The 16,306-nt window shown below is 35.7% G+C and overlaps 2 protein-coding genes across 5 annotated transcripts; one reads left to right on the forward strand and one right to left on the reverse strand.

Moving 5' to 3' along the window:
- Nucleotides 1-579: 579 nt before the first annotated feature.
- On the reverse strand, nt 580-1,896 carry LOC140861559 (uncharacterized). Its single transcript, XM_073264582.1, has 2 exons — nt 838-1,896; nt 580-693 (listed from the first exon to the last, which is right to left on the reverse strand). Exons 1-2 carry the CDS (start codon nt 1,894-1,896, stop codon nt 580-582), a joined length of 1,173 nt encoding a protein of 390 aa, XP_073120683.1.
- A 2,450-nt stretch (nt 1,897-4,346) lies between these two features.
- Nucleotides 4,347-14,448, forward strand: LOC140864648 (uncharacterized). 4 transcript variants are annotated; one of them, XM_073268937.1, is made up of 11 exons: nt 4,347-4,746; nt 5,720-5,763; nt 6,569-6,671; nt 6,993-7,125; nt 7,285-7,703; nt 7,810-7,992; nt 8,945-9,323; nt 11,363-11,663; nt 11,889-12,041; nt 12,742-13,233; nt 13,571-14,448. In XM_073268937.1, the coding sequence occupies exons 1-11, from the start codon at nt 4,572-4,574 to the stop codon at nt 13,859-13,861; spliced, it is 2,673 nt and encodes an 890-aa protein (XP_073125038.1). In that variant the 5' UTR covers nt 4,347-4,571; the 3' UTR covers nt 13,862-14,448. The 4 variants fall into 4 exon arrangements, with proteins under 4 accessions (XP_073125038.1, XP_073125036.1, XP_073125035.1 ...); XM_073268935.1 differs by having other exon boundaries at nt 11,366-11,663; nt 11,883-12,041; XM_073268934.1 differs by having other exon boundaries at nt 4,348-4,746; nt 11,883-12,041.
- The last annotated feature ends 1,858 nt before the right edge of the window (nt 14,449-16,306 follow it).

Raw genomic sequence — 16,306 nt, forward strand, 5'->3', positions numbered from 1 at the left:
GAGCTTAAAGGTCGTACTTGTAAGTTTTAACCAAATGTGCAAAAGACTAGGAATTACATCAGCCACATAAATCAAAGTAGCAAAGAAAACGATTAATAATCACAATCTCAAACTATCGTAACATTATGACAGAAACCCGAAAATTAAGCTCTACCAAAAAGAAGAAAGAAAAATAGTGCAGGCATAGCTAGAGAAAAGCAATACAGAAAATAAAATAACTTCGTCACAAGAAATAGTTGCCATTGTATATATCTTCCGACATGAAAAGTTCACATCTGACTGAACATGACACTTGACCAAATCCAAGACTTAAGAGCCCTAATCACATGATACTAAACTAAACTGTTCTTCCTATCTTATTCACACGAAACTAGACTAGGACCTTGACATCACTCAATTGTTGCTCCGAAAGATCATCCTTTGTACCCATCTCCAACTTGAACTCCATTCAAAATAATTGATATATGAACTTGGTCTATTTTGAATATTGATGCAAACTCACTGTAGCGTGTTTGAATCCAAATATGTTACTTAGTTCTTTAATATTCTTAATCTTCACCATCTTAACTCAAATACAAATCAATCATAATCTAACAAAATCGTTCCATAATCAAACATAATGCCAACAATAAAGTTCACCAACAACACACAAGGTAAAGATCCCAAATAGTTGTACTCTTTTGTAGCAAAGACCTAAGAAATATAAATTATATACCAAAAAGAGATTCAAAATTTTCGAAGATTACGATATATACATAAAAACAACATTAAAATTCCCCAAAAAGTTTTTTTTATGAGGAAGAAAAGATATTATATATCATCAAGATAAATAGATACAATCCAAGATGGTAGAACACCTTTAACCCATGATAGAGGAGAAGGGTTAGATAGTGCAAAGCGAGCAATACAATGAGCAAGCTTATTAGCCTCTCGATTAACTAAGTTAAGAGCAATGAAATTGATAGACGCAAGCAGGGAGCGAACATCTGCTACAAAGTTACCAACAGGATCACGGATTTCCAAAGAAGAATTCACAGCATGGACGGCAAGGGAGGAATCCGATGAGACCAGAACCTTATCAAATCCAAAGTGCAACGCAAACTGAAGACCATGAAGAATGGTAAGGAGTTCAGCTGATAGAACACAATCAGGGAGACGTATACCACTAGCAAACGCAGCTCGCACAGTGCCGACATGATCACGAATAACAACCCCAATACTAGCGCGACCCTTCGCCTTATCAAATCCCTCATCAACATCTAATTTGAAGTGCCCAGATGGAGGTTTAGACCAAATCAAAATATGAGAGGAAGAAGCAGCGAGCCTGCGGGGAGAGGTGGCTAAGAACGCATTGAGGAATTCTTCAAAATAGGGAACAACCCAATCAATATTAATAGGCTTTCGAGGGAAGATAGGTTCATGTTTCCAATGAAAAACCTCTTTCCACAAAGCCCAAGAAAACATAGCAAAATTCTCAAATGACGACTTAGAAATTAAGGCATCCAAGTTAATACCACAATCTAGAAAATTCAGATTACGAAATAGCTTCAAATGCGCCCAAAACTGAGTGTCTTTCCAAAATTTTTTGATTTGAGGGCAAAACAAAAGGTAGTGACTTGTAGAGGCCTTAGATGAACCACAAAGAGCACAACATCCCTTAACCGGAACATGATGACGCTGCAAGTTCAATTCACTAGGGATATAATCATGAAAAGCTCGCCATAAAAAGATACGAACCTTGGGGGGGGGGGACATGCAAATTCCACATCCATTTCCACCAAGAGAAGGGGAGTGAAGATTGTGATGGTGGTGGATCATAACAACCAATCTGAAGCAGATAGCCAGATTTAACTGAATAATGACCTCTATGACCCCATTTCCAATATCGCAGATCATCGAGATTAAGTTGGCTCAAGGGAATATCAAGAATATAATCAGCCTCAAAAGAAGGAAATACATTACGAACTGCATTTTCATTCCAATATCCAAACGAGTCGATGAGTTTTTTTACAAAATCGTGGGGGTGTTAGAGGAGTGGAAAGAGCTACGACCACTGGCTAGTCTCGGGATTCATTTATTCGTCAATGCATTAAATTTGTGAATATTTCCCACCTTCCAAAACAGCCCTTTGCACATAATATCACGGATCCACAAAATAGATCTCCAAATATAAGATGGGTTATCACCCAAAGGCGCCTTCATAATACCAGTATGTTTGAAATAATGAGCTTTGAGAATTCTGGCCATGAGGGAAGAGGGGTCATGGACAATACGCCATACCTGTTTCGCAAGTAGGGCTGTGTTAAAATCAATGAGGCTCCGAAACCCAATACCCCCATATTGTTTCGGTCTACATAGCATTTTCCATCGAGACCAATGCATACCACCTTTATTAGAATTCGAGTTCCACCAGAAGTTTGCACAAAGCTTCTCTAAATCATGACATAAAGAAATAGGCAGCTTGAAGCATGACAAAGTTTGAAATGGCCTGGAGCACTGATTTGATAAATGTTTCTTTGCCACCTGCCGAGATGAATTTAGAGGTCCATCTATTGATCTTTTTGAAAATTTTATCCCTCAAACCAAAAAATTGAAGGCGTTTACTCCGAAGTGAGAAAGTAGGGAGACCCAGATAGAGATAATGGACTTTCACCATGTCAATAGAAAAATTCTCTTAATAGCTTGAATTCTTTCCGTTGAGGTACTAGGGCTAAAAGTGAGGCAAGATTTTTCATAATTCTCCAATTGGCCAAAGGCGCGTTCGTAGAGTTGGAGACATCCCCTTAAACGATGACAATCCTGCACTGGAGCTCTGAAAAAATAAGACTATCATCGGCGAAAAACAAATGAAAATAGATGGACATGAGTTGGAAATTTTAACCCCACAAAGTTAACTGTTCAATGAAAGCAGAAAATCTTTTCCTAAAAAAAAATTCTAGACCATGAACTATCTCACTACTAAAAATTATCTAATTTGACAACAAAAATCAGTATAAACACCAGAGTGCTCCATATTTCCATTAACTCGTGACCTCAAATGAAATCAAAATTTATTCGTAATAAAACAAAAATAAAATCAAATATTCTAGTATAAGAATTAGCATCGATTCCCATTCAAGAAGTTCCCAAGAATTCAAATACCTAACAAAATATGAAAGAGAATAAATAGATAAATCAAAATTTAACAAGGAAACAAAGATTTTTTTGCTTAGAAGGATAGAATCACCTCTGAATGGAGAAGAGTTAAAACAAAAAAAACATGATAAATTATCTCGAAACCAGTATAGAAATCGTCCAAATGCACAAGGATACAACAGGATTGTCTTCAAATTCGAAGAAGAACGATGGATTTTGGGGCGCATCGAGATGAGCTAAGAGCGAAGAGGAGTCGGGGTTTTTGCGTTAGGATCTCTAAGATCCGATTGACTCTTACATGTATTTGTTTTTTTTATTAGATTTACCTGTCTCACAGGAGTTTTTGTCAATATTTTATAGATCAGTTGTTCAAACACATTTATTTTTTTAAAAAACTTTTAGAACATTTTATAATTTTTTAAAAAAATACTTTTATAAAAAGAACTTATAAGTACTTGTTCAAAATGTAGTTTTGGTCGAATTTGAACTTGTACTATTTTCTTAATAGCTCATAATTCGGTCATACGTAGATATACTAAGCAATATTTATGTATTACTAAAACTGAACAATTTTCTAAGATATTGCTTGGCTCATACGATAATATATGATAAAAATATAACTTGAGATTAACCAATTGAGAGATTTGGATAATATATATATATATATATATATAAAACAAGTTTTCAGTTACCCAACAAATTCTTGCCCACTTCATTCCCAACATCTAAAATACCAATGGTGGGTTTTAGTTGTTTTTGTTTTTAATTTTTTGCACCACACCGGGTTTAATGGTCGAACATGAAATGAGAAAAAATTGTTGAACATATGAAAACTTCTAATATAAATTTCAAATATTGCAAAACTTGAGTCATATGTTAAATAAAATATAAATAACATGAGAAAAGACCTCAATTAAAAAAATTACAATTATTGCACTAATATTTGATTTCACTCCCTATTGACTCCCATTAACATAACCAAGTTTAACCTCATTTGTTTTTTTTTTTTTTTTGGAAAAAGGAAAAATTAGCTTGATGACTATGGATTTTTATTTTTTTTATATTTCTTCATAAAAAAGAAAAAAAGACATTTTCTTTTGAAAAATGATTCACATACATACATACATCATACATGCATACATAGATACAGATCATCATGATCATGAAATTACAAAAACCCTTTTCTTTGTTTCCCGTCAGTCTTCTCTTTCCCCAAAATATATATACACAAATACAATCACAGTCTCTCTCTCTCTTTCGCCCCGGTCATCTCTCTCTATAAATACAGATTCTTGCATTATTATTGCATTGATTAATGATTTTATACACAATTCTTCAATCATATCATATTTATATATAAATTTATATATGTGTTAACATATATATTTCTATTGATTTACTGAGTTTTCGGTGGATTGAGGAAGGAAGAGGGGAAGATGAGCAGTGGGGTTAAGGGAGCTATTAGGGTTTCGATTCCCAGCAACGTTAAGGAGATGATCGAGAATATAAAGGATATTACTGGGCAGAATCACACCGAAGATGAGATTTATGCTGTGCTTAAGGAATGCTCCATGGATCCCAACGAGACTCTGCAGAAGCTCCTGCTTCTCGGTCACTTCCTGTTTATTCCCTTTTCTCTTCTTAGCTCTATTTGTCTAGTAACATTGTTTTTGATCTGGGTTCTGCTTTTGATCCGTGGCGGCAATGAGAATTAATACTTTAATTTTTGATCTGCTTTTTCCTTACAGCTTGAAATGCCTTCACGTTTCTGTTTTTCTTTTCTGTGTGCATGTTAGATTTTGTATGGGTGTGAGATAATAAAAAGCAGACCCGAAAAAATTGTCTGGGTTTAGACCTTGGATGCAGGTTCTTTCACTCGCATTACTAATTTAGCTCTTCATTCAAGACGAGTAATATTTAGTTCTTTTGCACACAAGAATCTGTCATTCTCCATTTTTAGCTGTGCAATTTTATTTTTTTTACTGGATGGGTGAAGCTTCAGTCCTTTGGTCCCAGCTGGTTTAAATATCAGAGCTTTCTCGGGTTTATGAGTATTTTTTGGGCCTGTGACTTGACCTCTTTTAAGTTAGATTTTAGAAACGTAAGTCCAGCTTCAGTCAAGTGAGATCAAGGCTCTTGATGTTCTCTTGAAATGTAATTTTCCTGGAATTTGAGTTTTGATGTACAAAGTCCTAGGTTCTCAGCTGGCAAGACAAAGGCAAACCTTTTCCGCCACCCGCTTTATATGGTCGGAGTCATTTGATTGATTTTAACAATACTTCTGTGATTCCTTAGTCTTGTTGCTAGAATAATCTGTGAAGATTTTCCATGATACATGCTCTGATAACATTACTCATTTATCTTAAGTTCGAAAGTGAATAGTTTGTAATTTTTCTTCTGAGTTCATTTGCGTTGGTGCTTATGAATTTTGGTCTGGGAGAAATCTGAATATACTCTGCATATCTAGTAAACCTCATGAGGCCATTTTACTATTCATGTGGATTATTTTACTAAGCATGCTGAATGTTTTCATATTCGTGCTTAAGTGTTTTTATACTAACGCTGATATCATATTCATCAACAGATACGTTCCATGAAGTAAAAAGAAAACGTGATAGGAGAAAAGAGGTATTGATTGTTTCTATCGTCATGATGTGTACCTTTGTCAAATAATTTTCCCATGTATCGGACTCCATCTTATGCTGGTTCAGATTATGGCGAACTTTTCATGTTCAAAGTTGGAGAAGAAGATTGAATGTGACTTTGTTTCTATTGCTTTGTTAGCTTTATATAGCTGGATTCAGAGACATATTTCCATATTCTTGATTTGCTTCATCTAATTGATTAATATACTCTTTTTACGCATTCAATAATGTAGTCAGAATTGTTCTTTTTTAATATTGCACTCTGTAGCTAAAACTGATAATTGGCTCCTTCCGATTTGATATGTTCAAAAAGGTTGTTGAAGAATAAATCTAAGATTTCTTTTCTTAGCTCGTATTCATATTCTAGTACCTATCCATGCTCTACGCATAGTAGGAGAATCTGCTGTTCATATTATCGTGCCTGTATAATTTTTTCTTGCCTGGCATATTTATAATTTAGTTTGAAAGTGGCATTCTTCTTAACTTACATGATTTCATTTCCTAACAACTCGTTCTCTCTTTGTTAGAAAAAAGGAGTTGAAACAAAACAATGCTTTATTAGAAATTAAAACAAAAATTGTGCTTCATTTGTCCATTAGGATGGTACACATTGGGTTAATTTATATTTTATTGCATCTGCCATGATTCTTCCTTCATGGAGTAGTCAAACTGACTGCAGTGATGGCATCATAACTTCTAAAAGTTTTCTAGCTCACCTTTTCCATTAGGTTTTCACTTAAAACCTCTATATCAAGCTTTAGCTTAACATACCATTTCCTATTCTTCAGACTCTGAACAAGGAGCCTGCGGAGTTGAGGTGGAAACCTGGAACCCAGGCAAGAGCAAACAAAGGGAGTAGAGGAAATTATTCTTCACGATACACATCCCATGGTGAGCCTTTATTTCAGGGCAAGTTCTTATTCATTCAACATATGCCCTTGGGTAGGAAGATTGAGTCGTGTATGGCTTTCATGTGATGTGTCGGGCCATGTGGTTTAATTGTACCGGATGCTATTCGGTCTTATAGCCAAAGTGATGTATTTTGTTTTGCAATGACGATCATGCCTGCTTCACCAACAATCGAATAGAAAAGAAAATGGAAACTACAGTCTAGAGAATTAATCTAAAACGTAAAGCTGCCGGTTCTGTAATATCATATTTTTATTTCCCTTGTTTTATTGTACGCTTTCTGTTCTCATCTTGTCTTGTCAGATGCTGATGGTGGAAAAGGTTCTGCTGCTGTGAAGGAAATTGCCACTGATCATCTGTCAATGAAAGGAATGAGTAAGGCTCTCTTGGCGACTGCACCTGAGATGAAAAAGAATGAAACAATTTCTGTTACAAGGTGATAGGTGGTTCTGAGTTGTGTCTAGTTTTTATTTATGCTCTTTTGTGTAAAATTATTAATTCTCTTCTATGATTCATTCTAATGCATAGCTGCGCACTTGTATTGCCTTTCTTCCCCCGAATGGTTTCTTATAGTTATTATCTTAATTCTTGGCAGCTCAATAACTGATGTCTCTAATGGTCCATCTAGCATAACTACCCAGAGCACACATGATATTAATGCTTCTGCAAGTGGAGGAGTTAATAAATCTGGAGCAACTGAAAATGCTAGCATAAATAAATTGGAAAGACCCCTGCCAATCTCATCCCCCGTTGATTCTGTTAGAAAGGCTAGTAATCCAGAAATTGAGGATACCCATCAGCAACAGAAACTGAGTTTGAAAAACAGTGCACTTATTGCATCTCCGTCTGCCGGTGGATCTTATAATTCTTCTTCCGATCCTGTACTGTTTCCTTCTCAAGATCTACCACTCCCAACTGCCGTTGGCACTATTACCCGTGAAGTAGGAAGTACCCACACTCATGAAGTGCTCACCGATAGCAGTACTGAGATCAATTCTGTGTCTGCTGGAACTTGTAGGCTAATTGAGATCCTATTTCTTTTTTTAATGAAACATTGTTTCATATATATATACCAATGACAGTTACTGATGGATTTGCTCATTTTGAAATACTGTAATAGCTGCTTCTGGTTCTGGGAGCTCCAATCTTCATCAAAAGATAACGAACGAGCTTCATGTTGTTGGAAAAAATCAGCATGTAGAGTTTCTGCCGATTGGATCTTCTACTACGGGTGTATCTTCTGTTAGTAGTAGACCTTCGTCTAACTACAACAATAGGTCTCAAATTATTGGTCCACAAAAAGGTACAAATATTGGTGTGATATATAAAATGTCATGGATTAGATTTGTTTTGGAATATTTCTGTTATATATCATTGGTTCTGCTTCTGTTGGTGGCAGTTGCATTGTTCAACAGATAAGACAGCTTTGAGTTCCTAAATCATTGCACTAGTATCATGATTGTTCATATTAGGCCTTTCTGACTTATATAAGTATTGTGACTGAGGTTGTTCTCCCTTTACTAGGATGTTGTTATGCTCCCGTCCTACTACAGAAAGACCATTGAATAGTAGTTGAGAGAAATTCAGCTTACAGTAGTTTGTAAATTTGACAGTCACACATTACTTCTGTCTTTGTTGTAGATATGAAAATTTATGGACTTGGTTCCGTTGGAAAAAAGTAATTGATGTATGCTTTAAAAAAATCTATTATGTCTTCTGGAGTGTTGCATGCATTTTTAAGTTTCTTTAGTTCTCTTATTCTTTCACTGATGTCGATATGGATGCCCTTGACAATATTTTGCCTGAATTCTGTAATATTCCTATCAAGTGTAGGAATTGCTAAAGCCAAATAAGTCACCGAATTTGGGAATCTATGGCCATGTTTGGCTAGTTTTTTCTACTTACATTTCTGATGCTTGACGTAGGAGCCAGTGTTTGTTTTCATAATCTTCTAAATTAAACGTTCATTATCTTTCAAATTCAATTATTGGCACTACATCAGTCCCTAAGTTTATTCACACATGAATCCAACATTGCTCTTTCTAGTAGCAAAATATCATATCGGTTTTCAAAATTTTCTTCGCAAGTGAGTTACAAACTTTCAGAAGAACCACATTAAAAAAATTTTAAACGAGAAACCCAACCAATGGCCTCTAAGATTGTATCTTGATGGGTTGCATCCACAAATTTATTACGCGTAGTAGTTAAGATCGCATGTTTAATATGTAATTGGTGTTCTTGTGTGTTTTCTTCAGTGGCTGCTGGCAAAGAGTGGAAACCAAAGTCAACGAGTTCTTCCAGTACTGGCCAGGTTTCTGCCACCACTGTTGTACCTGAGGTTTCTATAAATTATCCTGAATCACAGCCTATACCTATTGCCATTGGTTCGAAAGAACCTACTCTGGAACTACAGAAGAAGTTAGAGGATTCACACATTTCAGATGCTCAACATGTTATTATACCTAACCACCTACATGTTCCTGAAACTGAAAAACTCTGGTTTCGTTTCGGAAGTTTTGATGTTAACGTCAATGTAGATAAGAGCCAAAATGGTGGGTTTGAAAATGATGAACGTCAACCTCTTTCTGAATCATATGAGGCTATCAATGAATCTATGAAGGAGCTACCTTTAAGGTACTTTTCTTTTATCAAGGGTTTGGATTTAGTCCTGTTCTGCATCATGTTCTTCATTCAGTGTCATGATGCTCTTGATGTCCTACTTTTATGTGTCAGAGATTTCCAGGTCTTAAACGTTGGGTCTTGCGTTATGGACAATACTTTTGTCAATAGGTTTTCTTCAGTCCATGTCTTGCAGCTTGTAGGTGTTGTTATGCTGATAACTTAGGCATGTACGTGGCTGATAGACTAAAAAAGAATTGAATGAGAATTGCTTTTGAATTTGATTTGATGACTGAGGCTTGTACGTTTTAGATTGTACGGTAGATATGGGCATCGTTCCAGATTGCATTGAAAATTGAACGTCTATCCTCCCATAGTGCTTTGGAACTTTGATGATGACAGTGTCACTCTTGATGCTCCAAAGTTGTGAATGGGTTTCATCTATGGATACTTCATCTTATCACAGAAGTTTTTTGCAATTCTTGAATAGATTTGTTTCAAAAATAACTAATCACTTAAACATTAGTAGAAACCTATTCGCTCTATGCTGAATAATTGCCAAGTGTCTAGCAACAATTCTTGCATAAAGATCTGTTTTCAAATCGGCTGCAGTTTTATGCACTCTGAATCACTCATATGACATCCTTGGTGTTTGCAGTTGTATCATCAAAGCTTCACCTAAGATAGGGAAAAACGATGTAAATATCATCTTTCAAACCAATTTTTTCTTTCTTTTTAATAGAAATATGTTTTAGCCCTTTTTTACACTTGCCAACATAATCATGGTTCTATTTTTAGATTTATTAATTAATTTCCAAAAATACTCTTGTGATATTATTTTATCTTATCCAAATATACCATTTATTAAATTTTTGTGTACTGCATTTCTTTCATTATTCACACAGACGTAATTCAACAATATATATCCCGATCAACATTTTAACGAATTTAATCAGCACAACAAAAATTTCCTCTTAGAAACAATTCCCAGCATATGACATACCTTTACATTCCACAATTCTAGCAATTCCCTAGAAAGGAAAAAATAAATCCAAACATTGCCATAGGCTTATGTTTTCCTTGGAAACCCATTCCCATTCCCATTCCCATTCCCATTCCCATTCCCATTCCCATTCCCCATAACCATTCAGTATCTATGCTCCCGAACCTTCTGGGAACTTCTGTAGTTCACGATCATCCTTTGTTTTTTGGAGTATTCCATTAATTTTGCTGGCCCACTTTTTCTGGCTGGAAATTTGTGCGGAATCTGTATGGATAATGTCTTGAATAATATGAGTACCTGGATAAACAGACTGTATAATTGTTGGGAAGATATTGTTTTTGGCTTCACAAACTCTGCAGTTTCTTCTGCTAAAAAATGGATATCCAATTCTCATTCTGGCCATGAGCTAAACATAATTTATCTCTTGTTCAAGTCTTTCTAGAGCGTTAGCTCATGATTTAGTACCCCAAGGAAGTATTATTTCGTGCTCATTTTGTTTGCATTTTATCCTTCAAATTGAACTCTTGAGGATTTACTTGTGGAATTGAAGAGTATAATCATCCATAGTTTTGCAGTTAAAAATTCCGTGTATAAACCAAAACTTGACTATGTGACAAATAACCATATATAGTATCTTTTTGTTTAATTTCAGAATTGAATGAAGCCCCCCAATTCTTTTCGAATGTAACGTAATTAACTAGTTCTTCATAACCTCTTAGTGTAAATAGAAAAAAACAGAAACTCGTCAATTAGGACATCATTTAATGTGGTACTCATGACAAGTACCTCAGGCTCAAATTTGCACTAATGTAGTGGTACAGACTTAGACTTGGTGCTATTGCTGTCCTTTTGGTAAGCTGTGTTCATGGCCTCATGGGTGCTCAAAGTGTTGCCTTGACATCTAGGACGGATGGAGGATTCCGTTTAGACTTTTCATCCTTGTTTTAGGCCTTAGTGCTCTGTTTCCCTCACTGGATTTTCATTAATGATTAATTTTCTAATTCGCCATTTGCCTCCTTTATTAATATTTTACTTTCTTGCATGATTGCAGCAGTCAGAATGCTGCGACAGTTGTGAAGGATTCAGAAATTAAGTACCCTGACGAACCTCAATCACCATCAAAAGGACCTGAAAGCTTTTTATCTAGTGACGGTGAAGCCCCATCCTCGATTGTCCCTAATTATAGCAAGTCCAAGCAGGAAGTTGCCCCTGGAAGCCATCAGCATCCTGCTGTCCATACTTCTTCAAACTACAATTTTGGTCTCATTCCACCTGTATTAAGTAGCCAGGTTTCGCCTTTGGAAAGTTCTGATGCTCAAGCTCGTGATGTTCCTCGACTTCCAGGCTTTGCTGTATGTCTTACATGTTGTGGATGCAGACATTCATTAGGATTTCACTGATATTTCTCTCAATATGCTAAACTTTGTTCAACTTCTATAGTATATTTCTTATTTCTTCTCTACGACTTGCAGTTTGGTGTTCCTTCTATGTGTTGAAACTTGGTTTGCATCTATAATCTTTACTTTCAACTGTGATTAGCACATTTTTATTGATTATTATTTAATTTATAGGTACAGCAACCGTTGGATCCGAACAGTTACTACGGTCAATTTTATCGTTCTGCTGTAGATAGCGATGGCCGCATTTCACCATTTAATTCAGCTGTAACAGCAAACAAGTATGCCGGAGGTGCTCCAATCCCTGTACAGACTTCACAGTCTCCTCAAGAGGTTTGGCTTTCTAAAACTCCAGTAATTTGCATTCGCAATTTGTTTCCTTTTCCCTTGTGTTTGGTATCATTGAAAAAATGAGATTTGGTGGAATTTGGAATTAGAAATACATTTTAAGTATTGGAAAGATCTGATTTCAAAACGGAATTGATATTTGATGGTATTTGGTTTGACTAAATGAAATCCTTACAAAATTGAAGGGATTTCATTGGATTTGAGCTAACGAGGAAATAAAAATTATTTTTAACATGTACTTTGTATATCTAACTCGTAAATTTTATATTCTTTTTTCAAACTTAAAAAAACATGATATTACTAAAATTATGTACTATAAATTCACACACTTTATTATATATATATATATATATATATATTGAGAAAGTTATGTAAAAATTAAATAAAAATATTTTTATACTTAAAAAAAGTTCTTATAAGTTATTAAAAACCTCAATTATTTCATTTTCTTAAGTTTAATTTATCAAATTTTGGTTAAACATGTTGAACTTTATATATTTTTTTTCAATTCTTAAAAAAATATTTTCATCTTGTGAAATATGGAAACCTCGTACCTTGATTGGCGTAAGAATGAGGAGAGAAGCATTAGCTAGTAACTTCTTTTGTGTGGTAACCCCACGAACTGTTAATATAATTCTCTTAATAGTTGAGGATGTCATACTGGTTCTTATTTGGCATATCTTAGTTTCAGGGTGGTGTCCCTTTCATTTTGTCCAATTCCCCAACCCCACTTGTAACTCAAGCTGCTGGGGTTATGCAAAGCTCAGCTACTGCTGCACAGCAACCTCTTCCTGTCTTCCGTCAACCAACGGGCATTCATATGCCCCATTATCCTCCAAACTACATTCCATATGGACCCTATTTCTCCCCATTCTATGTCCCTCCTCAAGCAATTCTTCAGTTCTTAAGCAATGGTGCATTTCCTCAGCAACCTCAGGCTGGCAATATTTATCCAACTCCACCAGGGACAGCTGCCAAATATTCAGTTTCCCAATACAAGCAAGGATCAAATACAGGAAGCTCAACTCAAATTGGCATGCCTGGCAGTTTTGGGCCGTATGATCACTCGATGGCCAACTACCCTTCTAGTTCGTCCGGTGCAGCTGTTAGTTCTACAGCTAATGAGGATCTTTCAGCATCCCAAATCAAGGAAAACATCTATGCTAGTGGCCAACAGGTTTGTTACTCAGCATGTTACCTCGTGTTATTTGAAATTGGGGTCACCAAGTATTTCAAGGAGTTTCTCATGATGAGAATTTTGGGCTCATTTTGGTTCTCATAGTTTATTTCATTAACTCTATACTGTTGTAAATTAAACGTAAATGTAATAAGCAGCTCGTGTGAATTGGTATAACAAATAATGCCTGACAAACAATTGCTTATAACAAAACTCCATGCTAGAAGTTGTAAACGCAATTTCTAGCTGGTCGAGTATAAATTTTTGCTCCTCCTCTCTCTTTTTCCTTGGCGTACTTGAGGAGTGTACTGATTGTTCTTTACTGACTAAAATGCAGAGTGAAGGTGCAGGTCTATGGTTTACTACCCCAAGTCGTGACATTTCAAACATGCAGGCTAGTTCATTTTATAATCTTCCTCAAGGTCAGTTGGCTTTTGCCCCAACACAGCCTGGCCCTGGAACCTTCACCAGCATTTTCCACCCTGCACAGGCAGTTACTGCAACAACTGTTCACCCTCTTTTACAGCAATCTCAATCCATTACTACTCCTGCCGATATTGTTGGACCAACAGCACATGTTTACCAGCAGCCACAACATACACAATTAAACTGGCCTACTAACTATTGAGAAATAAGAGCTGTTTCTAGTAACAGTGGCAAATCCAATCCTTAATATCCTACTGGATTTCCTGGAGTTACTGATTTGAGGGACATCAAGAATACAACAAAAAAAAAATTCCAAAACCTGAGTGTAAATTCCTGGAAAGGGGCCAGTGAATTAGTTGATATATTTTTGCGATCTCTATTACTGGTGACGACGTTTTAGTTAATTGAGGCCAGAATGTGAAAGCCATCTCTTTCCTGCATCTCATCAATGGTTTTGTATTTCCCTTGGACAGATTCGGGAACACATTTATATGTTCCATCTATCTTGTTGGTGTGCTAAAGACTTATAATCTAGTCATTTTTTTTTACATTTTGTTCGAAGAATTATTGGTAGCTTGAGAGTTGAGACTCAGAGTTATTAGGTAGATCCTGATGTGAGGTTTCTAGGCATTCTAGCATATGTTTTGAGATTCCCTGTTTCAGCCCTTGCCCTTTTGCCTAAATCCTTTTCTGTTCCAATCTGTAAAGTTAATGTTTCCATAGCAAGGAGGAGAGTGTGTTAGAACTGTTGTAACTGGTCTCATATTATCATTATTGTTGTTGTTGAAATGTCACTTGGTAATTGATCATCATCTCAGAGGCCAAACCAGGGTGGGATTCTCCCCTTTCCTTTCTCTAAATTTTATATGTAATACTTAGTTTGTACGCCCATGTTTTGCTCAGAAATCATTTTGGTTCCTTCTACTTCGAACTTTAAATGCTTTTGTTCAAGATATTGAATATTGATTCACCGTTATAAAGCAATTTTCAATCTACAAAATGTATCTATAAAAGAGTCACTAGAAGGATAAAGTTATTCAACGTACGTGAATTTTTCTCTCACCCTTTAAGTTGTGTTCGGATTAATTGCTTAGGTATCGAGTGAAAAATGAGATGAAATATATGATTCATGGATGTATGGTAATGGTCACAAATCTATAAATACGCGAAGGTAATCGAGGGTACCTTAATTTTTATTTATTAAATGCCATCAAAGGCATTGTTTAAACAATATTAACATAAATGAAAAATATAACTTGCAAAAATTATCTGACAAGATATTTTCTCATTTAAAATTTATGAAATTACACTATAAATAAAAAGGTCAATCCCCTTACCAATTACTCAATAATAGGAAATATGTTGCATAACAAAAAAATTAGGATTTGTGTGCATAACAACAAGAGTAATCAAACCTAAACTCTCTTCCCTTGCCGAAGCACTTGTCTCTTAAAAAAATCTAGTTTAATTAGACAACTTCATATCACATAGATTAAAGGAAATGCTCTGACGTATTTCCTATCAATTTATGAAACAAAATCAAAATACGTTATCTCAAAAAAATAAAATAAAAAATAAAATCAAAACACGTGAATGTTGGTGATTTTCATCAAAATTGAAGATCTAATGCTGGAAATGATGGATGATATCTGAAAGAACCACAAAAACCAAGGTGGGAAGAACTAGACTGAAGGAACCAGGAACTCGGTGCACCATGATGTGAACAGTTGCGTCTGTTGATGAAGTTCCTTCGGGTCTGAAACTAACAGAGACGTCTGTTCATGACATTCTTTCGTTGTTTGATGGTTTTTGATGATTCAAACGAAGGGATATCATCAGAAAGACGTGTAATGATCCGACCGAATCACATACTAATAAAAAACTTAGACATGCAATTAAACTTACACAGAAAACACAATCAGAGTTAACTGCGGAAACTTAAACAAATGTTAACCCAGTAGAATATAATTGGTAAATAACTATAAATAAAAAAATACTGACTCAAACAACCCAATCGAATCAAATAAAATACCAAAAACAAATATAAACTAAAACCACCAGCAAACCCTAGCTCCCAAGCCCTGGTCACCGACTGATCACTGATCCAACTCTTGGTCAACCTGCAAATCTGTCCCGTAAAATGGGGTGTCCAAGATAAAAGCAAGGACGTGAGTGCTAATGTCTAGTACGTAAATATGAGTACACATGTTTATATGATGCATGTAACATGAAACAAGAATGCTCTGGAAAACCGGGATCAAACTCTGGAACATCATGCTCAGAACGTAGGCGAAGCCAGTATGTGCACTCTGCCCGCACAGGATCTAGGTGGTGCCACACGTACTGAACCCGATCTTGGACTATCATCGTCTTGTGTAAACCGCACATGCTGTCCTGTCGATCCATTTGATGTCACACGGTACCCGATCGTACAAGAAAAACACTAGGGTTGAGCGACCTCAGAACAACATGCTATCTCGAAAGGATAACAGGTTCAACATGGTATGTCAATGCCACATACAAATCATGAACGGAAATATCATGCATCATATGACAGATAATAATGCAACATATAAACATGCATACTCAGCTGACTATCTCAGTCTATAATTACGTACCTCAACTATTGGTCTAGATGTACAACTGT

Source organism: Henckelia pumila, chromosome 4 (assembly GCF_033568475.1).
Source record: "Henckelia pumila isolate YLH828 chromosome 4, ASM3356847v2, whole genome shotgun sequence".
NCBI lineage: Eukaryota > Viridiplantae > Streptophyta > Magnoliopsida > Lamiales > Gesneriaceae > Henckelia > Henckelia pumila.

Excerpts from the sequence above, each read along its gene's own strand:
- LOC140864648 (XM_073268934.1), top strand. The coding sequence starts at position 4,572 with ATGAGCAGTGGGGTTAAGGGAGCTATTAGGGTTTCGATTCCCAGCAAC. Across the intron at positions 5,764-6,568 it reads AACGTGATAGGAGAAAAGAG|ACTCTGAACAAGGAGCCTGC; the intron begins GTATTGATTGTT and ends CCTATTCTTCAG. Across the intron at positions 7,704-7,809 it reads TTCTGTGTCTGCTGGAACTT|CTGCTTCTGGTTCTGGGAGC; the intron begins GTAGGCTAATTG and ends ATACTGTAATAG.
- LOC140861559 (XM_073264582.1), bottom strand. The coding sequence starts at position 1,896 with ATGATCTGCGATATTGGAAATGGGGTCATAGAGGTCATTATTCAGTTA. Across the intron at positions 694-837 it reads GTGTTCTACCATCTTGGATT|GTCTTTGCTACAAAAGAGTA; the intron begins GTATCTATTTAT and ends TATATTTCTTAG.